The 12,891-nt window shown below is 51.1% G+C and overlaps 2 protein-coding genes across 4 annotated transcripts in view; one reads left to right on the top strand and one right to left on the bottom strand.

Annotated features, from left to right (window-relative positions):
* Positions 1–9,333, bottom strand: part of RHOQ (ras homolog family member Q) — a 40,611-nt gene extending 31,278 nt beyond the window's left edge. Inside the window, exons 1-2 of the mRNA XM_007970741.3 lie at positions 8,634–9,333; positions 8,011–8,069 (exon numbers count right to left, since the gene is read on the bottom strand). Of these exons, the coding sequence (XP_007968932.1) occupies positions 8,011–8,069; positions 8,634–8,775 (201 nt within the window). The 5' untranslated portion in view covers positions 8,776–9,333. The remainder of the gene's footprint in view (positions 1–8,010; positions 8,070–8,633) is intronic.
* Positions 9,334–9,576: 243 nt separating this feature from the next.
* The window catches only part of ATP6V1E2 (ATPase H+ transporting V1 subunit E2), a 43,795-nt gene continuing 40,480 nt past the window's right edge, over positions 9,577–12,891 (top strand). For all 3 annotated transcript variants that reach the window (XM_073022950.1, XM_038006888.2, XM_073022949.1), the window contains exon 1: positions 9,577–10,792. The gene's annotated coding sequence lies outside the window, so the exon portion shown is untranslated. The remainder of the gene's footprint in view (positions 10,793–12,891) is intronic.

Below are 12,891 nucleotides of genomic sequence, written 5' to 3'. Positions count from 1 at the left end.
AGCGAGTCATTTAACCTCCCCAAACCTGCAAAGTGAGACAGCCACCACTGGCTTCCTTTACTCACAGAGCAGGTGAGGGAACTCAAGGTGGTACCAGGTGCAACATGCTTTATGTGCTGTAAAAATGTCATTTGATGATGAGTCTGCCACTTTTAAGCCATTCAGTCTACCCTGAGCCTGGGTAGAGCACGAAAATCTAGGGATCTGGAGAGGGGGCTGCTTCAGTGCTCCCACCATTCACTCAAAAAGGAACAGTGACAGCAATAAAGACCCCTTCCCCCACTTTCTTTTCTTTCTATTAAAATCAACAAGCAACACAGCACCAGATTAGTATCTCTTTAATTACCAAGTTGTCAGTCACCAGGTGAAAAACCATAATTTAGTTATCAACTCTGCTCCACATGTTGACACTGATAGCAGGGATCTGGGGTCCATAAAAAGACGCGTTAGGGTCACCCCCTCTGCTGTTCCTCCCTGCACTGCTCTTCCCACTCAGAATATGAGCTCTCCACACCCCTCTGCCTGCTGGAACTCATTTAGGTCAATGTTTCCCAAATCTTCACTTCATGGCACACAGAGAAAATGAGATGATGTGTTCAGCACACATCGGGTGGGGTAGGAGAGCCACTGCTGCGTGCCTGAGGTGAGACTGCTCAAGGTAGGACAACCTGAGCCCTGGCTTGTCCCAGGCCCTACCCAGCTGCCCTGAGGGCTGAGGAAATCCCTTATCTGGGAGCTGGGAAGCTCCGACATATCTAACAATCCCACAAGGAGGTACTATTATAATCTCCATTTTACAGATAAGGAAACAGGTTTCCGAAGGTTAAGCCCCTTGCTGGGAAGCGGCAGAGCTGAAGTTGGTCCTGGCACTCCGATGTGGGGGTCCACATGGGCAACCAGTACTCTACTGGCCTTCATCTCTTCCTATAAGCCTAGATCTTCCAAAAAGCTCCTCCCTGTCACCTCTTCCTGTGTGGGAGCCTGCAGCACTCAATTTCACACGATGAACTTGCCCAGCTGTGTAGTGGACCTTTCTGTGGCCCGATCCCCCACCTTCTCCCATGGAAGGTGGGAGCACACACCAGGCACTGAATCAACATCAACCGAACTGAGCCAGTGTGGAGCCCCCAAAGCTAGCTGGGCCCGCACTCTCAGCACCAAGCCCTGTGGGGTAACTACATACATCATTTCTAATCCTTACAGTTATGCTGCAGGGTAGAAATTATCTCCTCACTTCACACAGAAGGAAGAGAGGCTCACAGAAGCGAGCCGGCTAGCCAACGGTCTCACAGCTACAAAGAGGTAGAGCTAGGATTCGAAGTTCATCTGGAGGCTCCAAAACCCACACTCTTTCCACTGCCAACCTGTCTCCTCCTCAGGGGATCTGGGAGCAAGACGTCTCAGGAAATATGCAAAGGCTGCAGTCTGAGAAAGTGCTGGAGGACAGACAGCCCTACTGGTGATCACTAAGGCCCCGGGGCCTGTGGAAAGACAAAACTGGTGGCCTGTCCCATACCTACGTGCCTGTTTCTCCTTTGAACCTTGGAGACTTCTACTGTATTAGCAAAGCTTTCCTAGGAAAGTGGTTGTGCTGATGCTATTATTTAGCAGGTACGACTTTAGTCCTTGGTTAACCTTTTAGCAGGAACAAGCTGACAGTCAAATGAGAATCAATTCTTCTTCTTTTTTTTTTTTTTTTTAATAAACACAGTCTCGCTCTGTTGCCTAGGCTGGAGTGCAATGGAGCTTTGTATCGTAGCTCACTGCAGCTTTGAATTCCCGCACTCAAGTGATCCTCCCACCTCAGCCTCCTAAGTAGCTGGGACTACAGAGGCAAGCACCACTACATCTGGTTAATTTAAAAAAAAAAAAAAAAATTAGTAGAGGTGGGAGTCTTGCTGTGTTGTCCAGGCTGGTCTTGAACTCCTGACCTCAAATGATCCTCCCACCTTGGCCTCCCAAAGTACTGAGATTACAGACAAGAACATGCCACCCTGCCTGGCCAAGAATCGCCTTATTTTAAGATGTATTTGTTGCATGCCTACAAAGTACCAGGCACCGGGCTGAGCACTGCAACGTGGTAGAGAAAGACACTGTCCTTGAAGAGACCAAGAACGCATCCAGGAGGTCCTGGCAGGCAGCGGGCCGGAGAGGGTTCTACCCAGGGAGCTGGGGGACTCCTGAGAGCTCAGACAGCCCGGCCTCTGTACATGCAAAGCAGCTGTGGTCAGAAACTAAAAGAGGAATGGCAAATTGCTGAGGGCAAGGAAAGCCGCTCTCTGACCCAAGTGTGCCAAATTAGGGCAAAGCCAAGTCTGTCAGAGAGAAAGGAAATTCAGCTGAGAGTCAGGAATTTTAATTTCTAAGAGCCACACGTGGTCTTCCATCTTGTTTCTTTGGAACTGCGTCCCTCTCCTCCTGAAGCATTGCTGTTGTGTCTGAGGCCTCTGGAGCACCCACAGCTGCCAATACATGTGCCCTTTCTGGAAACCGACACCCCATGGAGAGCTGCTTTGTTGGCTTTGTTTTCATACCATTACATCTCATCTCTTGAAACCCCAAATTCCACAACAAAATCGCAAAAGCCCAATTCTCCATGAGGTCTCTGACCCTGAGGGGCTTAAAGCAATGCTTCCCACCTTTTTCACATCACAGCACCCACAGCAACTGACAATACATGCTCAACCCCCTTAGGCTGTCACTCCCCCGGCCCCTCAAAGATGAGAGCTTGGCATCTCAGCACACCTGTAACACTCATGCCTGAGATACCTGCGGGGAAGCTTTCGTTTAAAGCGTGGGAAAGTCACCAAACCTCAGGAGAATCATGATAGAGCCAAACAGATCAAAGGTCCAGCATGGGGATAGGGCACAGATTATGTGCCCGATTATGAGGCATAATCGGAGACCAACCAGAGCTGGTGGGGTCTGCCCCCACCCTAAGGTCCTTGCCTGCCAGCCCACAGTCTAAGCTGGCATAACCCAAACCCACATCAGAGTCCCAAGGAGGGGAACACAGGGCATTCAGAAACGGCAAAGGCTTTGGAGTCAACAAAGGCTATCCACCTTCCCAACGCAGAGGAGGAAGCCAGCACTCCCATGTGATGCGGTGCGGGCTGGAGCTATAAATAGCTTCTAAAAAGGTTAGCAAAATGCACAGATGACAAATCTACAGTAGGTTACTAAGGGAAACCAGGATGCTCAGTGCCAGCATCTCACCTGTTGCAGCTGATGCCTGGAAGGAACCCTGGGGTTCCACCCAGGCTCTGCTCACCGGGCTGAGCAAGGATGGAACACGGGGCTACAAGGACCCAGAGTCTGGTGTTGTGAGTGGCATTTCCTAAACCCTACTCATGTTCCCTGCAGGCCTTCTCCAAAGTAGGAAAACCTTTTTCCTAATCACATCTCTGTCTGCTTCCCATAAGCCCACTTGTTCCCAGTTTCCTCACCTGGCAGAAGTCTACCTTGAAGGGTGTTGTGAGGATGCCCTGCCTGGAAGTAGGAGGAGCCTGGTGAGTGGTGATCCCATGGCCGTTTCTCCTTCCCCTTTCTCATCATGCCAGGCCCTTCTGCTGAAATGCAGAAGGTGGGGCATGCCAAGCCTGCCTCCGGTGGAGATTCCCTTCTGTAGGGGAAGTGCCTTGTGGGCACCCAGAGGGCATGCAGGGCAGTCACAGCTGCTGGGTTATGTCAAGTGAAAACAAATCTCACTTGTCATTGAAAAAGCAACACCAGGGGACACAGAGTAAAAGATATTTATAGCTGTCATGGACACATCCCTGAACTTGTGTGTTGAAGTTAACAGACATAGAAACAATACATCCCAAAGCACACAAATGGACTTCCACACACTGAGACAGTGGCTAAATCTGGAACTCTAGGGATCCCAAACTCACCCTCAACACACATCCTCCTGGGTGTGGATATTCTGGGACCTGAATAAACTGGGCTTCAGTCCTTCCCTCTCCAGAGTATCAAGTTCTGACTTCCTGCCAAGGATTAAGAGATCAGCCTGGAGCCCACAGCTACAGAGCAGCTTGCCAGGCACTCCCCACTGGCCTGTCTGGACAGAGAGCGAGAGCTCCTTCCACTTCCCATTGCTCCAAACAGTGCACTGGCAGGAGGGAAAATCCCATCTCTCCAGTCCCTCCCTGAGCAGACACTGGGGTTGCTACAGAGCCTACACTGAAGTCCTGAAGGCTGGTCAGGAAAGGAGAAGCTCCACAGAGGTCCAGGCAGGAAGCCAACCCCTCACCCCCAACACACACGCAAGGCCCCCAGTGAGAAGGAAAATGCCTCGGTCAACTTCCACTCCAAAATGCTTGGCAGTCAAAATGTCACAGCTGCTCCTAGACCACCCATGGGCTTGGCCAACAGAAGGGAAACCTTCCCTTTGGCAGTGATGCTCTGAGTGTGCTGAGATGTCCCCAGGCAGAGCACATGATGGGGACTGAAGTCCAATACACTCTCTCTCCCGTTCTCTCTCTCTGTCTGCTAATAGCAGCAGAGGTCAAGTGGAAAGCAGCCTGCTCTAGAAGGCCAAAGGTCATCTACAACAATCACCCTTTGACTGGTAGATTCCCTAATATGTCAATCGGGCAAATGATGCTTGATTTGAACTTGACTGGGGTTAAGGCAGGGACCATGAGTGAGCAAGTGGACTAGAGGTTCCAAACTGAGGGAGGCACTGTTGCTGTTATTCAAATACAATGAGTGCCCACATGCATGAGTGAACATTTTGGAGAGAAGGCAACTGACCTGTAGTGCCATGAGCTGCCTCATTCCATCTTAACTCTCTGAAAGTAGAACCAGCTGAAGGCTACATACCCTACTTGTTTGTCAAATTCTGCACAGAACTCTAAGCTATTTCTCTTCCATCAATGGGGATACGGGCTCTGCTTAAGATAGAAAACCATCTGATACAACAGGGCATCTATGGCAGGGAGCACTGGGCTTGGAACCATGGATCCCATAATAGGGACTATAGGAGTGATAACGTGCAAAGCTGTTCCACACCTCTGTTGAAAAGGTTCTAGGATCTGGCATTCTAGTGGAATTTCTATCAACTCCAGGCACAATACACTGTTCTCTTCCATTCTGTGAACATTTACCCCACAAAACTGCCATAGTAGAATACAATAATTTCCTGTACTATTTGTCACTCACCCACTATGTACAAAGTATCAGTTGCTTTTAAATATGTTAAAGAGTTAAAGCCAGCCTATAACCTTGCAATGCAGATTCTAATTATCCACGTTTTTACTAGATCACAAAGGTAAATAATTTAGCTAGAATCACATGACTAGCTAAGGTGGAGATCTGAGCCCAAGCCTGTTTTGTTCCAAAGCCCATGGACCTTTTTCTGCTGCTCACTAGGCTTAAGAATTTGTGTATATATATATATGGATACATATATATACAAATCCTTAATGTTTTTATTTTTTATTTATATGTTTATTTATTATTATTATTGTAAGATGAATCTGATATGCATTCCTAGAAGCCTGAGGTCTTAATGGCCAAGTACAATGTAGAAATCTCCTACCTAACACATGAACAGAGACCTGAGACAGACATTTCTCCCTATGCTGACATCAGCCGTGGTAGATCCCCATTTTAAATTCATTCCTTTGAACTCCTCAGGTGCAAAAGTACCTGGACATAGTACCAGGTACACAGCAGGCACTTGCCATGTGGTCTCATCATTGCTAAGTTGCTTCTTAGTAATAAACCCTCAAATGCTGGGAGATGAAATATTACTAGCTTTGATGCAAAAACAAAAGTCTAGACACTGGGAGAAACACCAATGGGGCCTAACACACATCTTGGCCAACAGAGTAGGTGTCCCACCACTGGGTGAAAACAGTAGTATTTGAGCCTTACTAATACGTTCATCCTGTTTGGTCTATATCTTATGATCCTCCACTGGAAAGAGTAATTATGGCAATATATGGAAAGCCCTGGTTTTGTAAGTGGGGTCAACTTCAAGTGACTCTGGATCTAAGTTTTCTCCTCTATAGAGGTGCCATCCATCACCCACTCAGAGAATGGCTGTGAAGATTACAGGTACCACATCTATGGATGCGCAAACAACCCAATCAACCCTGTGGCATCTCAGCATTCCCATGGTGTCCTGTGTGTATAACTACTTCAAATTGGAGCAGATTCAGACCCCTTCCCAATCCTAGCAACACCCCTCAGTAGCTGTGTGACCTCAGGCAAGCAACCTACCTTCTCTGAGCCTGTCTCCTCACCGCAAAAATGGAATACCACCTATCTCATGGGGCTGTTTTATAGACTAAATAAAGTAATATTTGCATGTGGCTGCCCCTGGCCCGTTATGTAGGAAAAAACTCAGGAAATACTAGTAGGGTTTAAATGTGCTTAGAACAGCTCTAACTACACACATCCTGTTGAACAGGGAGTGCGGTCAAAAATTATCATGGTCACAAGTAAAGGAGATAAGAGAAAGGAAGGTAGTGAGAAGTTCAAATTAGAGGCGATTTTTAAAAAACCTTCCTCTTTTCAACCAATAAAGTCAACCGCTTGTTTATCAATAACACGACTTAAAAGTCAGTCTTAGTTGATTGAGCAAGCTCTGCCCCTTGCCCTCCACATCCTTCAATGAAGGTAGAAGGAATAACGACTACAGGGCAGGCAACCAAAGGGGGCCCAGGAGAGCTGAGAACTGGCTGTACTGACCTGGGCCATTTTGGTGAAAGGGGGTGGCCTCAGGCACCTTGAACTGCCAGCAGTTCTCTATCTTCAGACCTTCCTCTAACAGTTTAGAAATGAGAGGTCACATGAAGGCACTCCCCTCAACAAGGCATGTTTCAGAATCTAACCCAAACTCTAATTACAGTTCTGAAATCCAAATCTAGACAAGCTTCAAAGAACAGCACTATTGAGCACACAGTGTGTGCCAGGTTCAATGCTAAACATCTGCCATACAATAGCTGCACAAGGGGATCATCTTACTTTTTTAACCCCATTTTGCAGATAAGGAAATTCTACTACTGGACTTCCCCCAAAGACATTCTCTAAGACTTTCAGCTGCTCCTATGTTCTCAAGGACGTAAGTCTGTATGACATGTGGAAACTTCTGCCAGAGTCTTCAACTCTAATGATAGTGCTGGATTCTACAAAATTCATCACACACAATCAGCTTAGCCCCAGAGCAAAAGTGGGTTTGAGAAGAGGCTGAAGCTGGGACAGGGAGAGAGAGAGAAGACCTTAGTCCTTTAGAGAAGCACAGCCTGGCCACCTCTGATTTGCAAACACTGGCCAGAGGCTGCAGGGCAAAGTGTGCATCTTCTTTCTACACAATTAATCTCTCCCAAAGAAAACCCAGACAAAGTCACCTGGCCCTTCTGAAGTAGGGCCGGGGGGAACCCCTCCTCCTCCAAGATTCACACTGAACTATCCCTTCGTCCCCGCCCCAGGGAGTGGCTAGATGGCTGTTGTTTCTTTTCTTTTTTCCCTGTGGTCCTTCGGTAACACCACAAATTACGTTTTCAGGGACTGGAGTCCCAGAGTGCAATGATGTTGTAATAAACATAACCAGGACCAAATGCCTTCCCATCATATTAGATGATGCCATTTCCCACCAATCAGGCTCCTTGGGCAGGCAGACCACTCACCAATGAGGGACCAGACAGAGGCTGTGGGGGGGAGACCTGGTCATCTGCAACTAAAAATAAGGGCGCTTCATGATTGGCTGCTGCCACTTTGCAACAGGAGTTGGGACCCACACACCAGGCGCCACACAGAACGACCCACACAGGCAAAAACTTTCACAGCCCAGGGGCTCACATGGGTGGGCTGATCCGGGTCTGTTTGTTTTGTTTGTTTTCCTAATTTGCTGACTTGATACAATAAATAAAGACCTAATTCAGGGGGAGCCCCTCGCAGACACACCCTCCCACCTAGACACCTCGGTTTCCAAAGGCCCTTCGCAGCTACAAAGAACTGGGGAACAGGATGGGGGCGTCGGCCAGAGGCCAAGACACTCACCTGTCCGGCCGTGTCATAGAGTCCTAGGAGGTACTGCTTGCCCCCCACGGTGACGCTGACTGCAAGGACAGAAGTGGGGGCGGGGAGAGAAGCTCACAATGACCTGGGCTCTGGGGCAATTTCGCTCCCCACCCGGACCCTCCTCTCCCAACCCAGCTAGAGGCGTGGGGGCGCTCCCCGCGAGATGTCACCCCCTTTTTCCGTGCGCCCGGCTCACTGAGAACCGGCAAGGGGCCGGGGTGTGATGTGGTCCCCAGGCGTCCACCCCTTCTCCCAAGTCCCGTAGACACGTCTCGCCCGGTCCCCTCGAATATTTCCCCTGGGGCCTCCGGGCAGTAAGAAAGGGGATGTGGGAAGGTCAAGGAGGACGGCCCGGGGCGCCGAGGGGTAGGAAGTGCGGGAAGCAGGGGCCGCTTGGGGGGCGGGTGGGAGAGGGGGTGGATCAGCGGGCGAGGGGTTGCCAGGAGCGAAGCTTCGGGGGTGGGGCCGGCCGCCTGGCAGAGGGTGCGGCGGGGGAGGGGAGAGGAGCGCGCTCGGGGGAGGCGGCGAGGGGGCTCCGCCAAAGTTGCTCCAAAGTTCCCGGCCCGGGGAGCGGCCCCTTAGTCAGCAGTTCCGAGGCTTACCTGCGTAGTGGTCGAAGACGGTGGGCACGTACTCCTCCGGGAAGGCGTCGTTGGCATAGCTCATGAGTAGGCACGTCTTGCCCACCGCCCCGTCGCCGACCACCACGCACTTGAGCATCAGCGCGCCGGGCCCGTGAGCCATGCTGCGGCCGGCCGCCCTCCGGGCATGATCCCCCCGGAGCCCCCACCCCGGCCCCGGGCTCAGCCCCAGCCCGCCTGGGGGGTCCGCCGCCGTCGCCGCCGCTCGGCGCCGCAGGGCCGCCCCCCCGGCCCCATGCAGCGGCTCCCCTTGCCGGAGGGGAGGCGGCGGCGGGCCCGGGGCGCTGCCGCCGCCGCGGTCGCCGCCCGGATCCCCGCCCCGGCCCCTGTCGCCGCGCCCGCCCGCTGCCCCCGCCACTCGGCGCCCGCGCCCTCTCCCCGGCCCGGTCTCCCCAGGAGGATCCGCCGGATCATAAGACCGGCCGGCCCCGGGGGAGACGGCAACTTTGGGGAGGGCGGCGGAGGGGAGGGGCCAGGAGGCTCTCTCCGCCCCGCGCCGGCCCGGGCCCCTCCCGCGGCGCCCCGGAGGAGGGCGGGCCCAGGCGCCTCCCGGAGCGCGGCCCTCGCCCCGCGCCCCCGCCCGCCACCTCCGGGCGGCCCAGCCGGCGCACCCGAGCCTCACTCCCCGCGAGGGCCGCGCGGAGGGGCGCGCAGGAGGAGGAGGAGCCGAGGACCGCGGAGGGGAGGAGGGGAGTAGGGGAGCCGCGCTGGGAAGCCGAGGGCTCCTCGCGCAAGTGCCCGCAGCGCCCGGAAGCGTCCACAGGCCCCGATGCTGGGAGAAGATGTGGAGGCCTCTCGGGGAACCAGGACCACTTCCACGATGACGCAATAGTCATGCCAAATTATACATGTGTATTTCACCTCCACCCGGCAGGCCAGAGCCATCCTCTCCGCCTCTAAGTGCACAACGGAACTAGAAATCAAGGAAGAGAGACCAAAAGGGTAAAAAAAAAAAAAAAAAATTTAAGGCGCTTGGGGTGGTGGGGGTCCTTGAGCTGGAAAGCAGAGACCCTGGCTTATTGCGTGGTTCCCTCACCACCACCACCACCACCACCCCCCCCACGCTTTCCGTAGCACGAGCTTGAATCATTTACTATGAAACCGGTGACTAAGGGAGATACAGCGTGTTGAACCACTGAAGCACGCCCCCCCCACACACACCAGCCAGAAAAGGGATACCCCGTCGGCTCTGAACCTGGCAAATGTACCTGGGCTCCCCCTGGAGGCCACATTCTCCGAGGTCCCCTTTCGGTCCCCAGTGTCCCTCAGGTATTCCGTTGTAATCCCGGAGAACTGATACACCCTAGTGCTCTGAAACTTGGCCTGTGCTCGAGGCGGAAACCCCTGCCCCTCTGCCTGGCGACGCTTGAACACACCCGTCTGGCCAGGTCCCGTTCACTGGCCAAGAGTGTAGCATTGAACATGGGGCACTGGGGCAGGGGTGCACTCCACGCTGACACCACACTCCACCCCTTAACTTGCTGACCAGGGATAATCGCTTCCTTTCATCGATTCACAGCGTTAGAAAAATGCAGCGTTGAGAGGCAGCGCGGAGGTCAACTGGACCATCATCCTTAGGTTGCAGGAAAGAAAACTGAGACCTAGAAAGATGAAGCAGTTGTCCCAAAGGCTTCCAGCTGCTCCCAGTACTCAAGGACTTGGAGCACACTTGGGGAGATTCTCACTGTTGTATTCCCATTCCTCACTTTTCAGGAGGCCTGAACTCTCAAACTCCAAATCTGATTTCCACTCTCCCAGGAGGGCTACGGAAATAACGGAAAGTTCCTTGCAGATTTTCACTGAGCCTCTCCCCAGTCCCCACCCTTTGGCCCTGTGTGTCTGCGAGTAGGAATGCGCATTGCTAGCTACTTTCGATGCAATGAACCTGGAAGATATTTTGTATGGACTGAATAACAGGTTGAGGAAGGCAGAACAGTGCCTTCAGGTCAGTTCCTGGTTCAAGACCGGCCTCTGCCACTTGCTCTTAGAGGTAAAGAGAGCAGGGCCTGCCCCGTTCTTCACTTGCAGGACCATTTGTTCAGACAGCATTTGCAGGGACTCGTATTCCGAAAGGAAGGTCTATCCAGGAGCTTGAGAAGGAGAGCACTCAGCCAGGAGAGGTGAGTTTGGTCCCAGCTCTGACCCTGGTTAGCAGTGTTACCTTGAGCATGTCACTTCCTTTCTCTGGGCCTCCGTTTTCTCATCTATAAATGTGAACTAAGAGTAGGAGAAGCTCTGGGAATGTCATAGCACTCCAAGTGGGGAACTGATGTCCGATGAATCATGCAGTGGTGACTTCATTGGTGACAGTGACCTCATTCTTTTGGCCCACAGAGATGCCGAAACTGACTGCCAGGAATACTTAGAGCTCTGGGGCTGATCCCACTTGGTGTGTATGTGGGATGGGGAGGGGGGCTATCCAGAATGCTCCCCTGTCAGCCCATGAATGCCTTAGCTGGAAGCACCAATCAGACCTCAACAGAAACCTCATTTTCCCATGAGCAAAGAAGATAATGTCCAAGTGGTAAAAAATAAATAAATAAATAAATAAATAAATAAATAATAAAAAATAAAAAAGAGGTTAAAGAAAAAGCTCTCAAATTTCAGGGATTGGAGACAGAAAGCACTTTGTTTCTGAATGTCCCATAGGCTGTCTGCTTGCTTCTCTCCTTTTATTTGTGCAAATGTTGAAACAGACACAGGTCTGTGTGAGAACAGCGAAATTTCTTTTTTCTTTCTTTTTTTCTTCTTCTTCTTTTTTTTTTTCTTTTTTTTTTTTTTTTTTTTTTGAGACAGGGTCTCGCTCTGTTGCTCAGGCTGGAGTCTGGAGTGCAAAGGCTTGATCTTGGCTCACTGCAACCTCTGCCTCCCTGGTTCAAGTGATTCTCCAGCCTCAGCCTCCAAGTAACTGGGATTACAGGCATGTGCCACCACGCTCGGCTAATTTTTGTATTTTTTTGTAGAGCGGGGTTTCGCCATGTTGCTCAGGCTAGTCTCGAGCTCCTGAGCTCAAGGTGATCCGCCTGCCTCAGCCTCCCAAAGTTCTGGGCTTACAGGTCACTGCACCTGGCTGAGAACAGTGAAATTCCTAATTAGCCTTCTCTTACTCTTTTTCCTTTACTCCCTCCTTCCTCCCCTACTTAATTCATTCCATATTTCAATTAACAAGCATTTATTGAGGTCTGTTAGATGCCAGATTTTATTCCTGGGCAGGGGACAAAGAGCTGGAAAGCCACAGTCACTTCTAGCTAAAGCATTCAAGGAACTTATTAGCAAACAGGCAAGCACTCTATATAATAGTGTGAGCAGTGCTGTGCTAGAGAATAGAGAATAGGCTTCTGGAGGTGCAGAGGAGGCAGTTAGTACACAGCTCCGGGTGTGCTGAGCAAGGATTTGCAGAAGTGATGTCATTGACCTGGGACTTAAGAGTCTAATGGGAGTGAGGTAAGAATGCCTGGGAAAGGCCAAGAGCCCTGCATCAAAGCAAGAAGGAACAGTACACAACTTTCTGGGAATGGTGACGCGTGTAAGGTGGACAGAGTGCATGATTAGTGGTGCTGGGGAACTGGTTTGTATTTAATTGGGAACCATATAATGCAGGCAGTCCATGAGCTTCTGAAAAGACATATGAAGAAGAATGCAGGGTCTGGCATGGGTTGGGCAGTCTCCACTGTCCAAAGGCCAGGACCAACGGGGCCACTGAGGAAGAAATATGGTCGACACGCTTACTACAAAGGCATGGCCCCAGCTCAAAGCTGTGTTCATTGCAAGAAGGGCACTTTTTTCTTGTCACAAATATGACTTCTGTTTGTCAAACCCTGTGCCCATAGGGGTGTATCCACTCAGAGGGGAACCTTGGTCTGTGTAGCAAAAGATGAAGGCACTGTCTAGGCAAGCAGTGGTTCTGGGAGCAAGGATGTAATGAAGGGAATAAACACAAATTTCTAGAGCATCTGCTGTATACTTTATCCACTTACGGTCCCAGGTATTTGGTGCTCATTGATATAGGACATCTTATTTCATCTCCCAAACAACCTTGTAAACTTTGTAGAGAGCATCTATTGGTTTGTCTATCCAGAACAGCACCATTTGCTTCTGCTAAATGTTTTTATAATGTAATCTCTGTAATCATGTGGTTTAAATGGAAGCTGCCATCTTCTTATACATCCTGACCCTGGTACCTGTTGAGCCCTAGGTGGACACCTGATTCAAGATGGGA

Source organism: Chlorocebus sabaeus, chromosome 14 (genome assembly GCF_047675955.1).
Source record: "Chlorocebus sabaeus isolate Y175 chromosome 14, mChlSab1.0.hap1, whole genome shotgun sequence".
Taxonomy (NCBI): Eukaryota; Metazoa; Chordata; class Mammalia; order Primates; family Cercopithecidae; genus Chlorocebus; species Chlorocebus sabaeus.
This window is presented reverse-complemented; position numbering and strand designations above follow the sequence as displayed.